Below are 22,878 nucleotides of genomic sequence, written 5' to 3' on the forward strand. Positions count from 1 at the left end.
GTTGATATACAATATCATATTAGTTTCAGGTGTACAACATAGTAATTCAACAATTATATACATTATAAAATGCTCACCACGATAAGGGTGGTTACCATCTGTCACATACAAATGTATTACAATATTATGGACTATGTTCCCTATGCTGTACTTTTCATTCCCATGATTTATTTATTTTATTTTATTTTTTCCACCCTTTATGCATATTTTTCTTTTTTTTTTTTTTGAGAGGGCATCTCTCATATTTATTGATCAAATGGTTATTAACAACAATAAAATTCTGTATAGGGGACTCAATGCTCAATGCACAATCATTAATCATTAATCACAATCATTAATCCACCCCAAGCCCAATTCTTGTCAGTCTCCAATCTTCTGAAGCATAACGAACAAGTTCTTACATGGTGAACAAATTCTTACATAGTGAATAAGTTCTTACATGGTGAACAGTACAAGGCAGTCATCACAGAAACTTTCGGTTTTGATCAGTTCTACTAATTTTTAATCTCAATAATTTAAAATATTTTATCTGAACACAAAAGTAATATATGTTCCCTGTAAAGAAGTTAGAAGATACAGAAATGCAGTGAGAGGAAAATTAAAATGATCTGTAATCCAGTCACCCAGCAAACTACCACTCACATTTTGGAGTACAGGTCCATTAAATTTAAGACTGCATATTACAGGATAGTCCTAACATTATGAGTAGGGTTCCACTTTTCAGAGGGCAGATCTTACTCTTTATCAGTGAGTCTTCTATACAGACACATATGCCAAATTGATAGCCTTGTTCAGTAAGTATTAGCATGCCACATACAGACCACAAGTCTATATGGTGAATACAGTCAACAAGAATCATGATATGCGTCTTGAAATAGCTGCCTTTGTAGAGGGTGTTGGGGAGACCAAAAAGAAGGCCACCTCTTCTGTTGTGTATATCTACTCACCCACCAGGAGATTCCAATAATCCACCCACAGCTGTTCCTGCAAGGATTTTGGCTCTGGCATTAGGGCCTTCTCTGAGGCCATTGAGTTTCTTTGAAGAATATTCATTTCCTACATAAGAGTAGATGCCTGGTTGCCAGAGTTCTTAAGTGCACAGTGGTGGAGAGGGATTGGGGATGTGGCTGACTCATAGGCAGACTTTTACTAATTCCCTTCTTCAGCCTTGCTACCAGAACACAGTCGTGGTGGCAGCAGGGCTGGTCCCATTTCTCACATGTCAACCAGGGGAGACCAGCCCACAGCCCACACATCCACCTGCCCACCGGCATAGGTTCTAGGTGGCCTGTGGGCTGACCCGTGGACTCCTCACAGAATGTGGATTCAAATCGGTGCTTAGATGGTGATCTCCTGGAAATTACATCAAAAAGCCAAAGACAGCAAAAATATGAGGGAAGAATATAGAAAGGTATCAGGAAGATTTACAAATATTTCAAAATCAAGGAACCCATGAGTTAAAAAATAAATTTAAAAAGCCAAAGACAGCAAAAATATGAGGGAAGAATATAGAAAGGTATCAGGAAGATCTATAAATATTTCAAAATCAAGGAACCCATGAGTTAAAAAATAAATAAAAAGAGAATTAGAGAAGATTTTGAACCTAATGAAATGCAACATATCAATATTTATGAGAAGGAGTTAAATCAGTGCTTTGAGGGAAATTTACAGCATTACTCATACTAAAAAAGAAAAAATGTGTAAGCTCAATTACCTAAACTTCTACTTTAAAAAACTGAAAAAAGAAAAGCAAATAGATCCCAGGGAAGCAGAAAGAAGGATATAATAAAGAAACAAGAGTCAATGGATAGAAAATGAACAAACAATAAAGAAAACCAAACAAAATCAAAGCTGACTCTTTGAAAAGAGAACAAAATAGATAAACTTCTGGTGAGACTAATCAAGAAAAATAAGGACAGAAAGACACAACTATCAATACCAGGAATGAGAGAGGGGATACTGTAGTCCCCACAAGCATTAAAAGAATATTTAAGTCAATAGATTCACCACCTTTGGTGAAATGGATAAACTCCTTGAAAGAACAATCTGTCAAGATTATTCAAGCAAAACCAATATCTAAATATTGCTGCATCTATTAAAGAAATTATATTCACACATTAAAACCTTCCCACAAAGAAAACTATAGCCCCAGATGGCTTTACTGGTAAATGCTTCCAAGTATTTAAGAAAGAATTAATGCCAATTCTATACAAGCTCTTTCAGAATACAGAAGAGGACACAACACTCTCCAACTAGTTTCATGAAGCCAGTGTTACCTTGATACCAAAATCAGACAAAAGATTCTTGAGATCAATATGCCTCATGAACACAGACTTAAAATTTTTGGAAATACAGCCATAAGAAGAAAACAAATCCTACCATTTGCAACAACATGGGTGGAGCTCAGTGAAATAAGTCAGGTAGAGAAAGACAAGTACCAAATGATTTGACTCACTTGTGGAGTATAACAAAAAAGCAAAACTGAAGGAACAAAACAGCAGCAGAGTCACAGACTCCAAGAAGGGACTAGAGGTTACCAAGGGGAAGGGGGTGGGAAGGGAGGGAGGAGAGGATTAAGGGGCATTATGATTAGCACACATAATGTAGGTGGGTCACAGGGAAGGCAGTATAGCACAGAGAAGACAAATAGTGACTCTACAGCATCTTACTATAGTGACTGCAATGGGGTGTGTGGGGGGGACTTGATAATATGGATGTATGTTGTAAAAACCTTCATTAGATTGTATATCAATGATACCTTAAGAAGAAAAATATGGCAAAAAATTCCTTAAGAAATATTAGTAAATAGAATTCAGCAACATATAAAAAAGGGTAATACATCATGACCAACTAATTCAAGATTTGTTCAATATTCAAACCTCAATCAATCTAATTTATCACATTAGCAAACAATGATAAACATAAAATCACCTCAATAAATTCAGGAAAAGCACTGGATACAATCAACACCTATTCATGATGAAAATGTTCAGTAAATGAATAATGCACAGAAATACCCTCAACTTGATTAATGGCCCTTATGAATCCTAGAGCTAAAATCAAACTTAATGATGAGTGAGTAAATGCTTTCATCTCATCAGGAAGAAGACAAAGGTGATTACCCTCACCAAAATTATTAAACATAGTTTTGAAGGTCCTAGTGAGTACCATAAAGAAAGAAAAGGCCCCATCAAGCTATCATCAGACTTCTTAACAGAAACCTTACATGCCAGAAGGAAGTGGAATCATATATTTAATGCAATGAAACAGAAGGGCCTGGAGCCAAGAATACTCTACCCAGAAAGATTATCATTTAAATTTGAAGCAGGGATAAACAATTTCCAGATAGGCAAGAGCTGAGAGAATTTACCTCCCACAAACCACCTCTACAGTACACTTTGGAGGGACTGATATAGATGGAAGTATTCCTAAGGCTAAATAGCTGTCACCAGGGGAAACAAAAATACAGCAAAGTAAAACAATTAATTACTAAGCAGATGCAAAATCATATCAACTACACCCAAAGTCATTCAAGGGATAGAGAAAAATTACAGAATATGATAGCTAATATATAAAGAATGGAGGAGGAAGAAAATAAGGGGGAAAAAAAGAACTCTTAGGTTGTGTTTGTAATAGCATACAAAGTGAGTTAAAATAGAATGTTAGATAGTAAGTGAATTATCCTTGAAACTTTGGTAAACACGAATTTAAAACCTGCAATGGCAATAAGTACGTACCTATTGATAATCACCCTAAATGTAAATGGACTAAGTGCAACAATCAAAAAATACAGAGTCACTGAATGGATTAAAAAAACAAGATCCATCTATATGCTGCCTACAAGAGACTCACCTCAAACCCAAAGACATACACAGACTGAAAGTAAAGGGATATTTCATGCAGCTAATAGGGAGAAAAAAGCAGGAGTTGCAGTACTTGTATCAGACAAAATAGACTTTAAAACAAAGAAAGTCACAAGAGACAAAGAAGGACATTACATAATGATAAAGGGGTCAGTCCAACAAGAGGATATAACTATTACAAATGTCTATGTACCCAACACAGGATAATCTACATATGTGAAACAAATACTAACAGAATTAAAGGGGGAAATAGGATACAATGCATTCATTTTAGGAGGCTTCAACAGAACACTCACTCCAAAGGACAGATCAACCAGACAGAAAATAAGTAAAGAGACAGAGGCACTGAACAACATATTAGAACAGACAGACTTAAGGATATCTACAGAACACTCTATCCAAAAGCCACAGGATACACATTCTTCTCAAGTGCACATGGAAGATTTTCAAGAATAGATCATATACTAGGCCACAGAAAGAGCTTCAGTAAATTTAAAAAGATTGAAATTGTGCCAACCAGTTTCTCAGATTACAAAGATATGAAACTAGGAATAAATAACACAAAGAAAATGAAAAAGCCCACAAACACATGGAGGCTTAATAGCATGCTCTTAAATTGCCAAGAATCAATGACCAAATAAAAACAGAGATCAAGCAATATATGGAGAAAAATGACAACAGTAATTCAACACCACAAAATCTGTGGGATACAGCAAAAGCCATGCTAAGAGGGAAGTGTATTGCAATACAGGCTCAGGAAAGAAGAACAATCCCAAATGAAGTCTAAACTCACAATTAACGAAACTAGAAAAAGAAGAACAAATGAGGCCCAAAGTCAGTAGAAGGAGAGACACAATAAAGATTAGAGCATAAATAAATATAATCTAGAAGAATAAAACAAAGAATCAATGAAAGCAGAAGCTGGTTCTTCAAGAAAATAAACAAGATAGATAAACCTCTAGCCAGACTTATCAAGAAAGAAAGAGAGTCTACACACATAAACAAAAACAGAAATGAAAAAGGAAAAATCACTATGGACACCACAGAAATACAAAGAATTATGAGAGAATACTATGAAAAATTATATGTTAACAAACTGGATAACCTAGAAGAAATGGACAACTTTCTAGAAAAATACAACCTTCCAAGACTGACCCAGGAAGAAACAGAAAATCTGAATAGACCAATTACCAGCAAGGAAATTGAACTGGTAATCTAAAAACTATCTAAGAACAAAATTCCTGGACCAGATGGTTTCACTGCTGAATTTTATCAAACATTTATTAAAGACCTAATACCCATCCTCCTTAAAGTTTTCCAAAAAGTAGAAGAGGAGGGAATACTCCCAAACTCATTCTACGAGGCCAGCATCACTCTAATACCAAAACCAGACAAAGATACCACAATAAAAGAAAATTACAGACCAATATCCCTGATGAACATAAATGCAAAAATATTCAAAATATTAGCAAACCAAATTCAAAAATACATCAAAAAGATCATCCATCATGATCAAGTGGGATTCATCCCAGGGATGCAAGGATGGTTCAGCATTCAAAAATCCATCAACATCATCTACTACATCAACAAAAAGGAGGACAAAACCACATGATCATCTCCATAGATGCCAAAAAAGCATGCGACAAAATTCAGCACCCATTCATCATAAAAACTCTCAACAAAATAGGTATAAAGGACAAGTACCTCAACATAAATAAAGGCCATATATGACAAACCCACAGTCAACATCATACTTAACAGCAAGAAGCTGAAAGCCTTTCCTTTAAAATCAGGAACAAGGCAAGGATGCTCAATTGCCCCACTTTTATTCAACATAGTTCTGGAGTTCATAGCCATGGCAATTCGACAACACAAAGAAATAAAAGGCATTCAGATTGGTAAGGATGAAGTCAAACTGTCCCTGTTTGCAGATGACAGGATATTGCACATAAGAAACCCTAAAGAATCTACTCCAAAACTACTAGATCTAACATCTGAACTCAGCAAAGTTGCAGGATACAAAATTAATACACAGAAATCTGTTGCATTCCTATACACTAAAGATGAACTAGCAGAAAGAGAAATCAGGAAAACAATTCAATTCGCAATTCCATCAAAAAGAAAAAAATACCTAGGAATAAACCTAACCAAGGAAGTGAAAGATCTATACTCTGAAAACCAGAAGACAATCATGAGAGAACTTTAAGAAGACACCAATAAACGGAAACACATCCCATGCTCATGGAAAGGAAGAATTAATATTGTCAAAATGGCCATCCTGCCTAAAGCAATCTACAGATTTAATGCAACCTGTCAAAATACCAACAGCATTCTTTAACAAACTAGAGCAAATAGTTCTAAAATTCATATGGAACCACAGAAGACCCCAAATAGCCAAAGTAATTTGGAGAAGGAAGAATAAAACAGGGGGGATTACAGTCCTAGACTTCAAGCTCTACTACAAACCACAGTCATCAAGATAATTTGGTACTGGCACAAGAACAGACCCATAGACTAATGGAACAGACTAGAGAGCCCAGATATAAACCCAAGCATATATGGTCAATTAATATATGATAAAGGAGCCATGGATATACAATGGGGAGATGACAGCCTCTTCAACAAATGGTGTTGGCAAAACTGGACAGCTACATGCAAGAGAATGAAACTGAATTATTGTCTAACCCCATACCAAAAAATAAACTCAAAAAGGATCAAATACCTGAATGTAAGTCATGAAACCACAAAACTCTTGGAAGAAAACATAGGCAAAAATCTCTTGAATATAAACATGAGCAACTTTTTCCTGAACACATCTCCTTGAGCAAGGTAAACAAAAGCAAAAATGAACTCATGGGACTACATCAAACTAAAAAGTTTCTGTATGGCAAAGGATACCATCAACAGAACAAAGAGGCATCCTACAGTATGGGAGAATATATTTCTAAATGACGTATCTGACAAGGGGTTAACACCCAAAATATATAAAGAACTTACATTCCTCAAAACCCAAAAAGCATATGACCCTATTAAAAAATGGGCGGAGGATATGAACAGACACTTCTCCAAAGAAGAAATTCACATGGCCAACAGACACATGAAAAGATGTTCCACATCGCTAATTATCAGGGAAATGCAAATTAAAACCATAATGAGATATCACCTCATACCAGTTAGGATGGCCAGCATAGAAAACACTAGAACAACAAATGCTGGCAAAGATGCAGAGAAAGGGGAACCCTCCTACACTGCTGGTGGGAATGTAAAATAGTTCAACCATTGTGGAAAGCAATATGGAGGTTCCTCAAAAAGCTTAAAATAGAAATACCATTTGACCCAGGAATTCCACTCCTAGGAATTTACCCTAAGAATGCAGGAGCCCAGTTTCTAAAAGACATATGCACCCCTATGTTTATTGCAGCAGTATTTACAATAGCCAAGAAATGGAAGCAACCTAAGTGTCCATCAGTAGATGAATGGATAAAGAAGATGTGGTATATATACACAATGGAACATTACTCAGCCATTAGAAGAAAACAAATCCTACCATTTGCAACAACATGGATGGAGCTAGAGGGTATTTGCTCAGCGAAATAAGCCAGGCCAGACAGAGAAAGACAATGATTTCACTCATGTGGAGTATAAGAACAAAGCAAAAATTGAAGGAACAAAACAGCAGCAGACTCACAGAACCCAAGAATGGACTAACAGTTACCAAAGGGAAAGGTACTGGGGAGGGTAGGTGGGAAGGGAGGGAGAAGAATAATAAGGGGCATTATGATTAGCATACATAATGTAGGGGAGGGCATGGGGAAGGCAGTACAGCACAAAGAAGGCAAGTAGTGACTCTATAGCATCTTACTATGCTGATGGACAGTGACTGTAATGGGATATGTGGTGGACATTTGATAATGCCGGGATTCTAGTAACCACAATGTTGCTCATGTGATTGTATATTAATGATACCAAAATAAAAAAAAAGAAAGAAAAGGCATATATAAATTAGAAGGGAAGACTTCCACATTGCATATTAAATGGGCCTAAGGACTACAGTTACCGTTATAGAAGTGACCAGCCTCCTACAACAGGCTTGGCCTCTTAAGAGAAGACCCCTCTCACTTTATGAAAAGCAGCTGCCAGCATGCTGTATATGACTTAGATTGCCTGTACTCATGACTTTGAATGTTAAGAGAATGACACAAAGACAAAGAGGTTCCTAGGATTCATTCAGAGTAGCTAGAGTGGTTTCTAGTGATAGCAGTAGCCAGTGGCGATGCTGGTCTGAAAGAGCAGTGGTAAGAACTGTTGGCATCATGGCCAAGCTAATCCTGATAAAAGATGACGGTTGGACTTCTTGTTCTTGGCTCTCCAGATATGCCTTGGTTCCCACCCACAACTTCCTCAGGACATTCAAGATTCTTACTGTTTCTGTGAGCCCTTCAATATCCTTCTAATAAATTCCTTTTCCAATCAGAGATGGTTTCTCTTGTTTGCAACCAAGAATCCAGACAGTTACTCAGGTCTCATTAATTTTCAAAATGAGTACATTATTACCTGTGTTCACTAGATTAAGTTCCCATTGAGGATTTGGGTAACTTGTCACTGCCTTTGAGGTTTGTAGGACATTTCAGAAATAAACTAGTATTTTGAAAATTAATGGGACCTGAGTTACCTCTGATGCATCTAACCCATTTTATTACCCTCACATGTTTCTGAAGTTCTGTATTCTACGTCCGTCTCCTAATACTAATGTCTTTACCTGTTGGGGTTCTTTGTTGCAAGCAATTGAAACTAATTCTAGTTGGAAAAGGAATTTGTTGGAAAGATATCAGAGAACTCACAGAAAGAGTGAGGGACTTGGAGAACCTGAAAAAGGGAGGTGGAAACAGAGAATTACCTACTAACTCAATTAATTAAACTCTTGATTCCAGGCTAAGATGGAAGTCACAGACTTCCAATGTGGATCAAAATAGTACTCTCAATCTCTTATAGCTGCCAGGATTATATAAAACAAATTTAAAGGGTAACATCATTGAATTTAGGGTCTCATTAAGTCTCTTGAGTGAGTAGTAGTATCATTGTCTTACTAATGACAGAGACTAAGACTCAGAGAACCAGATCATTTGTACACATATTTATATAAATATATATAAGTAATATTATCAGGAGAATGCAGAAAGGTCTGAGTACCTTGGATGCCTAGTTCCAATTGACCATCCACTGTCACGAGCCATTAAGTGGACTATGACAGCGTTACATCCATTTTAAGGGATGGTCTCTGAAAAAATAGTAGAGCAGAAACTTCCTCCTTGTGGGAAGAACTTCAAGTAATATATCCATGGTCTACTTTGGCTTAGGAAAGATGGCCTGGTGGGCAGTGGCTACAAGTTTAGCCAGATGAATAGGGACCTGAAAGGAGAAAGATTGGAGGACTGGTGACAAGGACATCTGGGGAAGAGACACATGGAGGAAATGGGCCTACTGAAATGAGCCTAGAGTATGACTATTTGTGTTTCATGAGAATGTTCAACAAAAGACTTCCACTGTGGAGGCAGGATGATCTGCCATGAGAATGCCAACAAATCTTTTTCCCAACCACTGCAGTGTTTGTTCAATGGGCATAGGAACCAAGAAGGTGGTAGCGGGAAATGAGCTCCTGAGCATGCTTTCCTTTCACTAGTGACGCCCTGGCTGCCACCCCTGCAGGATGCCAGTTTGACAGCAGCAGGAACCAGCTCTGAGCTCTGATGTGGAACCACAGCAGGAGGACCCACTACGTGATGCTGCACTGAGTTCACTGAGCTGTTCGTGATGGAGAGGGCAGTAAGCTCTCTCCGTGAAAAGAAATAACCAATTCTCTGTTTGGGTTTGCCACCTTCATTTGTTCTATACACTTTACTTAAATGAACACCACTATCCATAGATTTACCCTGATACCTTTTAAGCTATTATGTTTTGTTATTCAACATTGTTTGTAATCAAGGAGTTTATCTTACAGAAGTAGCAAAGTCCATTGAATTCACTGATTAGAATGGTGTAACAGTGTACTGACAGACTAAACCAGAAGGCAACACTTTATGAAATCACAGCGCCATCCTCCAGGATACAGTGTTGCTCTTAGGGTCTTGGGACTGTGCACATGGCTGGCAACCAAGTGTGGAAGGCGGCAGCTGGGCTTTTCAATATCATACCTAAGACCTACTGATAATAATACTCACTTCTACAGCTGAGAGCTTTCAGTATCTCTGGGGGAAGTTATGAGTCCTCTGAATTGGAAAACTAAAGACTCCAAGAATCCAGACTGATAAAACAAGGCATAATATATACTACCCAATTCCTGAAAAAATATACTTGCAATTCAAGCCAGCTATGAGATGATTCAGAAGGAAAGATTCAAGAACGGCAAGTAATGACATTAAGAGGTTAACCATATATTATGTTGAGAATATGAAATTGCCAGTATATTTGACCATTTTTTAACTGTAATACACAATTTCACATGATTTTATCCTATAGTATTAAGATTCACATAAAATACATATGATCAGATAGCATACCATACATAGCTTCTGGGATCAGTATAAACAATGAGGTAGATCATATATACGTTATTAGAGAATTAGACTAATATGGAAACCCATTCTTCCATGTGATGGGAATCTCAGTAACAGTCTCTGTGAGGATACTTAAAATTCACTGCCATCTTACTCTTACTTGATGAGGTTGGAGTGGCCAAAAACGATTATCTTATGCCTAAGGTGGAAAAGGGCCTACACCCTTGAACAAAAAGGCATTTTATAATATAGCCAACTTTTAAAATATAATATTAACAGCCAGGAAAAACTCATTATATAAAGATGAGTGGAGGAGCCATCCTAGGCATTCTATTTAAAAAAAATACTTACGTAAAAAGGAAGTGAAAGAAATGACAGAACGTAAAACATACTCTGTCAGCATATGGCCACAGCATGTGACTATCTTGACCAAAGGTATTTGCAAGAACACAAAATTTGATGAAAAATATTGCTGCTCTAAGGGAAGAGCTCACAGCAAAGATGCAAGTGCATAATAAATAAATTTCATGATAGGAAATTAAAACTAGTGTTTTAGACCTAAGAAATAAGTAAAAGAAAAAGAGAACCATCATAAAATGAAGGTCATATAGGAGGTAACTAAGAAAAACTAAAATTATTTGAAAAAAGAAAGGGTCATAGAGAAATACCTTGAGAGAAGTGAGGAAAATAAAATTGGGAAGTACAAAAAGTTAAATAAAAAAGACTACAGAGAAAACAAATGAAAGGCAGATGCAAAAAAATCCAACATTGGCGTGACTGGTAATCCTGAAGGAAGGAGTTGGATATACAGAAAAGAAAACATTTCAAAGATATCATTAAGACAGCCTTCCTGAAATAAAAGAACTTTTACAGACAGAAAGGTTACACTATGTCTCAGGAAAAATGAACACAGAAAATCATCATTGAAACATATCCTCGTAAAGTTACTGGATTTCAAAACTGAAGACTTCTAAATGCAAGAACTCAGGGAAGACGGTTCTCATAAACCCTTTCTGAAAACCTACTGGATGAGGAGGTATGATAGGAACTGTGAAGAGATGGAAAAACTTCTCCAGAAGGAAGACTAGTACTGACTATTGGATCCATTCCTGTGGGGGCGGGAAGGTGAAAAAGAGGGAGGACAAGAGGAAACTGGCGGTAATGGACCTAATACGAACTGTCAGAACCAGTCACTGCAGTCATCGGCTCGTCACTGAAATTTGAAGAAAAAGAAATCTATCTTTAATTTTATTTTACTTTATCAGTGCTTTGTGTTCTGGCAAATTTTTCACCAGGCTATATTCTGAGTCCAAAGAATCTTAATTTGCTTACTGAAATTATAACATGGCTTATTAAAACAAAGTTATGTTTTGGTTATGGCTTCCAAATATGATCAGTAACTCCAAGTTTCTATTAGTAGTAATTAACATTTATTTTACTAAGTTCCATTGAACATTCTCAAGTACCTTATTTAAATAAATTCATTATAGATTTTCACTGGAGATATATTTGATAGCAGAATAGACTGGACAGCTTGCAGAAGATAAAAATCTAACAGGTCAGCACGCTGAAAGAGCTTATGTATTTGGGCCTTACATGCCCCATTAAGAATCTTAGGCTCTCTACTTACTCATAAATTCTGCCATCACCCCTAAACCCAGAAAACCTCGGGATCCAAATAAAAGCCCAATCTACTAAGGAACTGACTTACACGTTGTGTATTTGTTTTACAGAAAGATTTTTTATTTCAGTGTAAATTTTATTTAAACTGAATACTGAAAGCAACTTCCACTTCTATGTTGAACTAGGTCCACAAAACATAAACCAAGTGTATTTCACTTTCACGGAGTATAAGCAGCGAGGCCAGGAAGTCATCTCTGTGCCCTACAGCAGGTCGCGCTCCTCAGTACTGTCGTTCTCCTTTGGTTTTACCTCCTTCTGGCACATGCCCCTTTCTAGCTGTGTTACAGTGCTTTAGGCCTATCTCTTGCTTTAGGCATATCAACAGATGAGAAGGATCATCCCAGAGAGAATAAACATTATTTCTTACACTGAGCAAGTACATCTTAAACTGAGATTTGCTCATCTTAGATGCCCAAAATGTGATGGTTGAGTGAATAAAGGAATAAACAAATTACTGCTTTTAACCTGGAAAAAAGGCAGACTATTCCTCCTTGGAACTCCAAAGGAAAACTAGGAAAACTGAAGATGGTAAAAACAAACAATCCAAAGACATGTATTTAAACTCAGTCCTTTAATAAACAGCCGCCACATTATCAAAATTATTAAAAGTAATGTATCAAAAAAGTCAGGAACAACAGAAAAAATGCCTACCACTATTGCTTTCCTTCAAAATTGAACTCTCATCACTTACTACTGTAGGAAATGTCTCCTTCCCAGTTGTGAGTTAACAGTTCAGGAAGATAAAAAAAAGAAATAAAAGTTACAGGGATTAGAAAGGAAGAAACAAATCTGTCATTAGTTACCAATGATGTGATTATCTACATAGAAAATCCAAAGGAAACTATATCCAAAATATGAAAATTAATAAAAGGATTTAGCAAGATGGTTGGATATAAGATTAATATACAAAATTAACTGTAAGTCTATATAATAGCACCAAAAAATTAGAATATGCAACTTAAAATATCCATTCTTCAGGAGTTAACATTAATAACATGAAAACACAATTCATAAACTGGGGAGAAGATATTTTCCATATTAGTAACTGTTAAAAAGGTTGCTTTTCAAAATTTAATGCCAAAAAAATCAAATGACAAATTGCCCAATTAAAAATGAATGCTAAAATGAGTGAGTGAACGTTTAAGCAGAAACAGAATAATTGCGTAGTCTAAAAAAATCTTCCCCAAAATAGAATAATTACAAGGGGAAAATAGTAAGTTAGGAATCCTGGCAGGAATCACCTTAGCCAAGTGATCAAGGTTAACATCACCAATAACATCACAAGGTTAACATCACTGACATCATGTACCTCCTCATATGATGTACATCACCTCAGTGGTATCTTTCCCAATGATGCCTAATCTCAATCTAATTATGAGAAAACATTAGAGAAATCTAAATTGAGGGAAATCCTACAGAAATCACTGACCAGTACTCTTCAAAAGCATCAAGGACATGAAAGAAAAGGCTGAAGAATTGTCATTAATTTTAACTACAGCAACATGAAAACTAATTGCAATGCGGGATCCTGGACCAGATTCACAAATAGGAAAAAGACATTAGTGGGAAAACTGATAAGATCTGAATAAGTTCTATACTTTATTTAATAGTATTGTACCAAGGTTAATTTCTTAGTTTTGATAAATATTGTGTGGTAATGTAAGATGTTAACAAAAGGAACTCTAAGAAAAGGTATAATTTTTATAATATCTGTAAACCTAAACTATCTCAACAAAAAATTAACTGAAAAAATGTAAGACATAAATGTATTTTCTAGAAGAGAAAACATAATAATATAAATACATGAAAAGTTGCTCAATCTCATTACTAAGTAGAAAAATATAAACCAAGATTACCATTTTACACCCACCTGATTGGCTAAAGCTGAAGAGTCTAACAATATCAATTGTTGCTAAGAATGTGAAGCAATGGAAACTCATACACTGCTACAGTAGTAGGAATAAAATGGGTGGTGCACTTTGGAAAATTGTTTGGCTATAAAGTTGTAAAGTTAAACAAGCACATGTGTGTGATGCAGTAATTTTATTCAAGTAGAATCAAGAGAAACTTAGGAAGCACTGGAATGTTTAAGTGTATTATTCATAACAGCAAAACCTCAGTTCAACCCAAATATCCATTGTTAGGTAAGTAAATTGAATGTATGGTGTACTTCAGGAAATGGAAAAGTTGTTAATTAAAATGAACGAAACATATAACTACATCTTAGAAACATAATATTAAAGGAAAAAAGTCAAAGAAGAATATATATAGCATGGTATTTTTTATAAGGTTCAAAAACAAGCAAAACTAACTTTCAGGGATACATACAACTATGGATGAGTTATAAAGAAAAGCACATTCTGAGTAGCATGTCTGAGATAGCAGCAACCTCTCCAGAAAAAATTAGGGATTAGGGGGATAGAGAGGAACACACAGGGTGCTTCAACAGTACTGTGATTTATTTCTCAATCTGAGCTGTGAGTCCATGGGTTGGTTTTAATATCAGAATTTAAAATTATGTGTTACATATATTCCTTTATCTGTGAAAGATCCTTTGCAGTTAATGTTAATCACTACTTTTAAAACATTTTAGATAAATATATTACAAACTCTTAATGTGGTTATTTCTGGGGGTGAGATTCTTGAAATTTCCACTTTCTATAGTAGATGTTTTAAACAGTTTAACAATAAATATGTAAAATGTATGTATTTGGGGAAAAATTAAATTTTTTTCTTTATTTTGATATTGTAATAATAAATAGTTGTGAGCTAGAAAGCTTTCCTCATTAGAGTAATTTAGAATGATAACGACTCCCATCTTTGTTATTTAGCAGAGCTCCTCCACAAATACTGTTCCCATTCATAATCAGTGACATTACAATTGGGTCCTACTGTAAAATTAATCAGGAAAGTGATGAAAACAATATTCCCAACTTCTTACCATTGATAGGTGGGAGCTGTGTGTGTGTGTGTAAACATTCTATATATATAAGCATGAGGTCCACTATTCTGGGTGATGCACAAGTAAAAAGCTTACTAAAGGAAGAGATGGGCTACAGATATTAAGAAAGTCCTTCAAATTGGCCTTAAAGAAAATAAGAACATTTGTAACAGTCAACATTAATGTTGCAAGGCATGCATCCTCCTTTCTCTACCACATATTCTCATCTCATAAAGTTTTAGCCTTAAAACCAGGCTATACACAGAAAGACAGTTATGCGTCTAGCAGTGATTACAACTATCATTATCAGTCTTCAACAAATGCTCTCATGCATATTGTTCCTTAGAAATTCCATGCAAATGCTGTGGCATCAGATCCCTGAGAACCTGAAGCAGAGAACAATCAAACATCAGCTACACCTACGGTCCAGAACTGCAGCAACAACACACAGTGAAAACAAAGTGTGGCAGATATATAAAATATACAGCCAAATACAGCAGATACATAAAATATACAGTCAACTATCTCCTGGAAGATATACCAAATATTGAGTACTAAATAGTAGAAGTATTAGCTATGATGTGGTACATAACAAAAAGCAGTGATCCCTAAAAACCAGCGAGGGTTCACTAAGAGCAGACTGATTACCTTAGGTTTTTGATAGCATTATAGGACACCAAGAGCGTGAAACTGTGGTAGGTGTGGTATACTGAGATGTAATTTTCTACAATTAGGAGTATAAAACATGTCATTTTCTCTTTTTCTGGCTCAGTGTTATGACACAGAAGGCAGCAAATAAGGAATGGGGAAGAGGCGACGTGTGGGCAGATCAAAGAAAACTGGTAACCAGAATGTGGAGAAGATGCAAGGCTCAACAACACTGAATGATTTTAGGTAAGGCCCTGAAGCTTGAGAGCCAAGAGCTTCATGTCTGATGCGAAGGGAACAAAGAGGAGAAAGCGGAAAGCACCGAAGGAGTATAACGGGAAGGCTGACGGTAGCTAAGGTTCTCGAATACTTCAAAATATTATTTTCAAGAGATGTACTAGAAATTTGGATGAAGCTGACAACCAGGGAAGAAGCATTAACGACTGTACACAGTTCAAGGAGAAGAACAATTTGGCTACCAAAGCCTGCATCAGGACCATTCTCCTCCATTCCTTTTACTTTTGCTCTGCTTTGACCAGGAAGTTCTCACTGAAGACGCAGCTCTTTCCAAAACTGATCCTTACAGGCCACCAGGTGGAGCCCAACCGTCACAAAAAAAGAGCCCCCTCCTCAGCCTGATTCGCTTTTTGTCTACCAGCCGGTGAGAGAGGCACAGCCCCCTCAAAAGGACTTACAAGGTCTGTTTGGTAATACAAGTTCACAGCATTATATAATTCAGCCTCTTCCTCAGAAAAGTCTTCAGATAAGGAACATACTCCTGAAAAGGTGAAATACTCCTTTTGCACAGGGGGAAAGACTGGATAGAGCTATTTTTCACTTCCCTAATTTTGTAATCTATGCCTCAGTGAAGCAAACTATTTTCTCCTGGTTTTTCTACCAACCTAGTTGCAGTTTAATTTTCCTACCAAATATAATTAAATGTAATTTAATGACTTATAGCCATACCATGTCCCTAATTCATATCTACCTCATAAAAAAATTCAGTATTTATCAACACTGAATAAAATGGTCAAAGTAATTGCTTCCAATCAGCTAACAAATATTTCTGATTGTCTGATAACTGACAGCTTATGGGTGCAAAGCTGGGAGATGAAGAAAATAGCAGAACAGACCCCTCCCCCAACTAACCACTTCCACCACGACCACCGATCAGAACTCCATCCTCTCCTTGCACCTCGCCCAGTGGAACCTGCTGTCCTTCACTCTCATTAAAATGAGCCATACTGCAACCCATTCTCTGATTCTCATTCAACAGCCTCCCATTAAGCCTGGACAATCCCACATTCAACCAACAATTTTTCAACCCTGCTATACCTGCACTGACCTATTCATCTGTCCTCTCCATCCCTTAAAGCTACCAAAGTTTGTTGAGGAAATAATACAAATATGTCCCTTTGCTCTAGGTCAATTCATATTGTGTATCTTTAGTAGGTCTTCAATGTTGCCAAGAAAGTTCCTCACAGTAGCTGCTATAAAACTTTTCCATTTTCTTCAAGATTTATCTTTAAATATTTGAGAAGAAGACCCCATGACAAATCTAGGAGACTGTGACCATGGTATCTTCATGCTCATGAGATCCTGGAAGGGAAAGCTGCGACTGTAAACTCTAGACTTTAGGACAGCAGATTTCACAAAGGTCTAAGCAAACACAGGCACGAATCCCACTGCGTGAGGTTCTAAAGGGAAAGATGATTTAAGAGAGTTGGGAAGCTCTTAAAACAGTAACTCTGATTATATAATTACAAATCTTTCCAGCAAGGAAGCCAACATGGCTTTTTAAGTATCCTGGAAGAGATACCAAATATTTAATACTAAATAGTACAAGTATTAGCTATGATATGGTACATAACGAAAAGCAGTGATCCCTAAAAACCAGCGAGGGCTCACTAAGAGCAGACCGATCACCTTAGGTCTTTGATAGCAGTGCAGGACCAAGAGCGTGAAACTGTGGCAGGTGTCGTATACTGAGATGAAAATGGCTCGAGTCCTCTCATGAAAAGATGAAAGTTATCTAAGAACAAGATGAAATATGACTTTCCAACAACAAGCGGTCTCCAGCACTGTTAACCCTTTTTGGGCTCCCCTTGACCGGAGGCACCAAAGTGCCAATGGGGGTGCCAGAGAAGCAATGCTTATACAACAGAGGGCCCCAAGATTGAGGGCTCCTTAAGGCCCCTTCCAAATTCCAATTCCAAATTCCAAACTGAAATTATTTATCCTATTAATATGTACATTCTATTTAATCTTTTTATAAAAAATTCTGCATTTGGGGTTCTCCATGTGAATTTACATATTGGCTGTACTGTGTTATCAAGTGTTGACTTTGAAATCAGAACTTTGGTTCTCACCATTTTCTGTTCCAAACTCCGCCTGTGTTTTCTAGCCTGATTTATGGTACATCTCCTACTCAACCTGGCTGAAGACCTCAGGGTCATCAAATCATTTTCATATACCCATCTGACCAGCCAGCAAACATTCACTGAGTATCCTTGTCCTAAAGGAGCTCACAGCCAAGCAAAAAACTTACATAGGCACTTACAAAATACAAACAGATGAAAGCTACAATAACGGTATTATCAGAAATGATGGGAGCACCCAAGAGGGAGGACTCCAAGTCAGGGAGCCATTTTCCTAGTTGACAACTGAGTTAAGTTTAAAAGTTGAGTATTTCATTAAACAACATTGGGAGAGGAGAAAGCCAGTGATGGGAAAGGAAGGGTAGAGTGCAAAAGTTTGGAGCTCTGGACAAACACAGTCAGCCTGGGAAATGGCAAGCAACGAGGCATAAGAGAAGGAATGGTGGGAGCCGAGACTACTCTCAGTAAATTACCGTTAAATGCCATCACCATCTACCCAGTCACCTAAGTCGGAGGCCTGAAAGGTCATCCAAGATTCTGTCCACCTTCAGGCCCCACTGCTAGTCAGTCATCATGTCTGGGAACATTCGTCTTCCTCACCACCAGACTCCTTTCTTCCCTTTAGTCTCCTTCACTGCAACCCCTTGACTTCTGGTTCCCCCCATCTCAGTCTTAGAGTAGCAGCCTGCTAAGGCTGCTTGTTTCCACTCATGTTCCCTCCCATCCCCTCTGGACTCTCCATCTGAGTGAACTTTTAGCAAAGAGGTTCCATTCTCTAAAAATCAATCCTGGATTTTCCTCCTTTAAAATTCTAGACAATTATTTCATTCCCACAGAAGAACTTACAACATCCTGCTTCCTACTCTAGTCACAGCTTAAAGAGAGGCAATCCAATCTGCGTGCTTTGTCTGCCCTCTGTCCCAGAGAGTCAAGTACCACAGGCCCTGCTAATTGGGCAGAAGGTCAGGAGACCTTGGGCCCCTACCTCTGCCCTAAAACTACTGACCAGGACAAACAACTATCTTAAGCTAGACATGTAAGATTTCCTGCCCCAGAGATTCTGTACTGTGACCTAGACTTCAGTATGTGTCCTGCAGAGGGCTGGCAGTGCCATTCCGGGACCGTGCATGCTGTCGAGCAGGGAGATGGCTGCTATACGGAGAGAAGCAGAACACAGCTCTTGTACAGAAAGGGGCAGAAAAAAGATACCACGTGGTGGCTGGACTTGTCAGGGTGATTAAGAGAGAGACTGTGATTCCTTTGCTGCCTTGTTAGTTCTGAGTTCCTCGTAAGACCTGCCTCCATTTCCTGCCCTGGGTTTTAAGAGAACCAACAGTTTCTTTTATAAATCACCAATTTTATCGAAATTAGCTCAAGTAGGATTCCAATTCCTAGAATAAAACTAATCCTCTGACAGTTATGTACAAGTCCTTCTGCATTTGGGTGTAATTTCTTTGAACAAATAAACCACTGCTTGGATCTGTGGCATCTTACTCTGCTGATGGGCAGTGACTGCAATGGGGTATTGGGGGAGGGAGCTCGATAATGTGGGTGAATGTAGTAACCACATTGTTTTTTCATGTGAATCCTTCATAAGAGTGTATATCAATAATACCTTAATAAAAAAGAAAAAAAGAAACCACTGCTTGTTAGCGTTTGTGTTCTCATGTAATGTAGCAAAGTGACTTACACAGAGTTGATCAACATCGGACTGGTGAACTGAATTTAACTACAAAAGAAGTAAATGACTCTGGACTTGAATAATTAGTAGCAATTACACAGGCAGAAGTTCAATACTTTGAAGAGTGGAATGTAGGGGCAGGGAAGAAATTCAGAAGGAAGCCACTTTGGCTAAACTTGGTTCTTAGGCATAGTTTGTGTGAAAGCTAACCACAAACACACCCAGAACAAGTACTACCTTCACGCTCCTGGTCAAAACCTGGCCGAGAGGAGACGGGGAAACCCACGCAGTCACAGCACAGCATGTTCCAATTGGGGAACGGTGACCTCAGTTCCTAAAGATCAGTAACTGATAGCCAGAACGAAATGGCAAGGCGACCACCAACAAGCTCAACAGCTGCAATCCACACCCCTCACGAGGCACACAGCTCCTGAGAACTTCATCATGAAAACCGGCCACATTTCATTTAAGATACATTTTCTTTTTCACAATGATTTTAAAAGGCATATTTCCATAAAAGACAATTTTTAATGTATTTATAAGAAGGTAGAGAAAATGGCAGTGCAGTTTTCCATCTAAGCATCAGAATCTTCTTTTTTTGTATTTTGAAAAGTAGATGATTAATATATGGTTATTATTTTCAAATATTCTCTCTTTAGATTCAGTGGAAACCTGTACTGCTTCAAAGGCCTGACTCTTTTTCTGATAACTGTATTCTACCCACAAGAAAAGAGTTCCTGATGAAGTAATGGCTCAGTTGTAAAAAAGGAACCTGCAAGACCACTGGAGCAATAAGAGCAACTCATGCCATGAATATTTCCTAACTACACCCTTACAACTGGAAAACTAAGCAAGTAGTCCAATCAAGCATACACAATGGAACAGGACAGAAGGGCAGATAAAAGACAAGGCTGGATTTCCTGCTTTGATGTGAAAGTCTTTCCTTTTCACTGCCAAGCAGAGAGTGGCAGGCACAATCAACAGGAGCCAGGTGGCACAGGCCTTTTGAGTTAATGGTGAGAAACTGGCAAGCCTCAGAGAAGGACTATTTAGGGCTCAAGGGGTTGACGTCACTTTGGGATAATGAGTTAGGCTTAAAGATGATGACATTGCAATCACAGCACTTGAGAGCAAAAAGGAAAGTGCAAGTGTTCCCTGAGTGGCTTGGAATCATATGAATCACACTGACCTTCCTTTTGCTGAAAAAAACGGCACAGGGCAGTGTTTCTGAAATTGCATAAGGTATGACAGACAGGCTTCATCTGGCTTACTTTGCATGGCATAAGAAGCTAAGTATGGAATAAACCTGACAAAATCAGCACAGTGTGGCCATCCTTTCAGGGTTGGCACTCAGAACCATAGAACATTCCCAGGAGGGCCCATCCTGTACAAGCTAGGTGACCAACAAGCAAGTCACCAAACTGGTCTAAAAGGGTCAGAACGAACTTTTCCAGCTTGCAAGCTTTTATTTTCATTTTGTGTGAAGCGTAAATCAAACACCATCCATAGCAAAGGGCTGAAGATAGAGCTAAAATTTAATATTGCTTTTCTTTCAAAATGAATACCAGTTGCAAGAAGAAAATAGGCAAAGCATTTGATCAAACAGCTGGGTCGAACAGTTTCTTCAGATCAAAATGAAGTAGCTATCCAGGATGCTCTGTGACTACATAATCTATGTTTAAGTTAGACTGGTTTCTGACAGCTTCCTTAAAAACACGGTATCCTCTTCCTGTTTATAGTAGGTTGATTCAATTTTTAATGCCACAAGTGAGACCAATACCAAAAAGCATGTTACTCAAACATACCTTCATATTCATATTTGAAAGCATGGGAAACTGGATCCCCTGACTATGCCCAGAATTTGCATATTTTAACACTAGCAGGTGAAAAGGGGGGTCTGATTGTTTGATGCAATACATTTTTTGCAGTTCTCAAGTACGAACAGGCATTCATGACATAACAGAAAATAAGTAAAGGCTTAGAATGAGCTTATATTTTGTGGCCAAAAATCAAAAACAAAAACAGTTTACTGCCTAGTAATTAAATGAAAAGGGGACTATAGGTGACTGGTTGAGGTGGTAGGTAGCTAAGGGCAATATCTGAAGAACCAAGACCAAAATATGCCAAGTACTTATGCTTTAATAAAGAAATAATAATTAAAATATACAAAAACATTGACCTAGGAGGCCACCTAAACTGAGTTCTGACTGGGATCTGTGATTTTTCTTGCCAGAGATCACCTACCCCAGTGCAAAATTGCTGTCCTCCTTCCAGTCCACGATGCGGCAGATGAACAGTGTGTTGGCATAATCTTTAGGCCGGGTCACAAAGTCCTGGGGACAGTCCTTGAGAGGCACATAAATTCTAGGCACTCGGTGGTCCGAGGGAGAAAACAGGGCATATTTCCTAAACAGTTCACTGTTCTTATCAGTCAAGAGTTTGAGAAAGCCAGTTGCTGCTCGGGAATGTTTTTTCTCCAAGATGTAAACCACCTGAAAACACCAAAGACGGAGTCAGTGTTGTTTATCTACAGGACTGGGTAACAGCTGGAGAAGTCAGCAGGATATCTGGCCAGCTAGCCGAGTCCTGCAGTATCTTTAGGCTCAAATGAAGTGCCTCTCACTGATGCTCTGTGACTAAGTGATCTACACTAAAGTAATCCAACAACTTAAGTACTCAAAGAGCACATCTATCCCAGGAAAACTATGCAATAAATGGATGAATTAGACAAAAGTGCTTTTATAACCAAGACCTATGTCTTAAGGAGGTGAGTAAGATTCCAGCGGGAAGCTGGAACCAGGTATTTGTTCTGCATTACATTTTTCTCACGTGAACTATGCCAGTACCTCACATGTTCCACCCCCTTCATCAGAATTATTTGCCAACGTTCTACTTAGTTCCCTGAGCAAAGGTGGAGACTGCTGTTGAGGTGGCTGCTGCTCTGACTCCATGTGGAGGGTTCAGCCTACCTACTGAGAACCTCCAAACCAGTTAACATGCCTCAGGTGCTCCTGGCCACTGCCCCATAGGAAGTGCATTACAGCACCTTCTTCTCACCCCATTGCAGTCCCATTATCTGCTCTATTTTCTTCCTAGCTTTCTTTCCTCCTTAGAAAGGACCATTCTATTT

At 37.9% G+C, this 22,878-nt stretch overlaps 1 protein-coding gene across 5 annotated transcripts in view; it reads right to left on the reverse strand.

Annotated features, from left to right (window-relative positions):
* Window positions 1–22,878, reverse strand: part of DIS3L2 (DIS3 like 3'-5' exoribonuclease 2) — a 369,779-nt gene that overhangs the window by 191,010 nt on the left and 155,891 nt on the right. For all 5 annotated transcript variants that reach the window (XR_012123461.1, XR_012123462.1, XM_073217986.1 and 2 more), the window contains one exon: window positions 21,993–22,240. Coding sequence is in view for 3 of the 5 variants with exons in the window: in XM_073217986.1 (XP_073074087.1) it covers window positions 21,993–22,240 (248 nt within the window). In the remaining 2 variants the exon portion in view is untranslated. The remainder of the gene's footprint in view (window positions 1–21,992; window positions 22,241–22,878) is intronic.

Source organism: Manis javanica, chromosome 12 (assembly GCF_040802235.1).
Source record: "Manis javanica isolate MJ-LG chromosome 12, MJ_LKY, whole genome shotgun sequence".
Classification (NCBI taxonomy): Eukaryota; Metazoa; Chordata; class Mammalia; order Pholidota; family Manidae; genus Manis; species Manis javanica.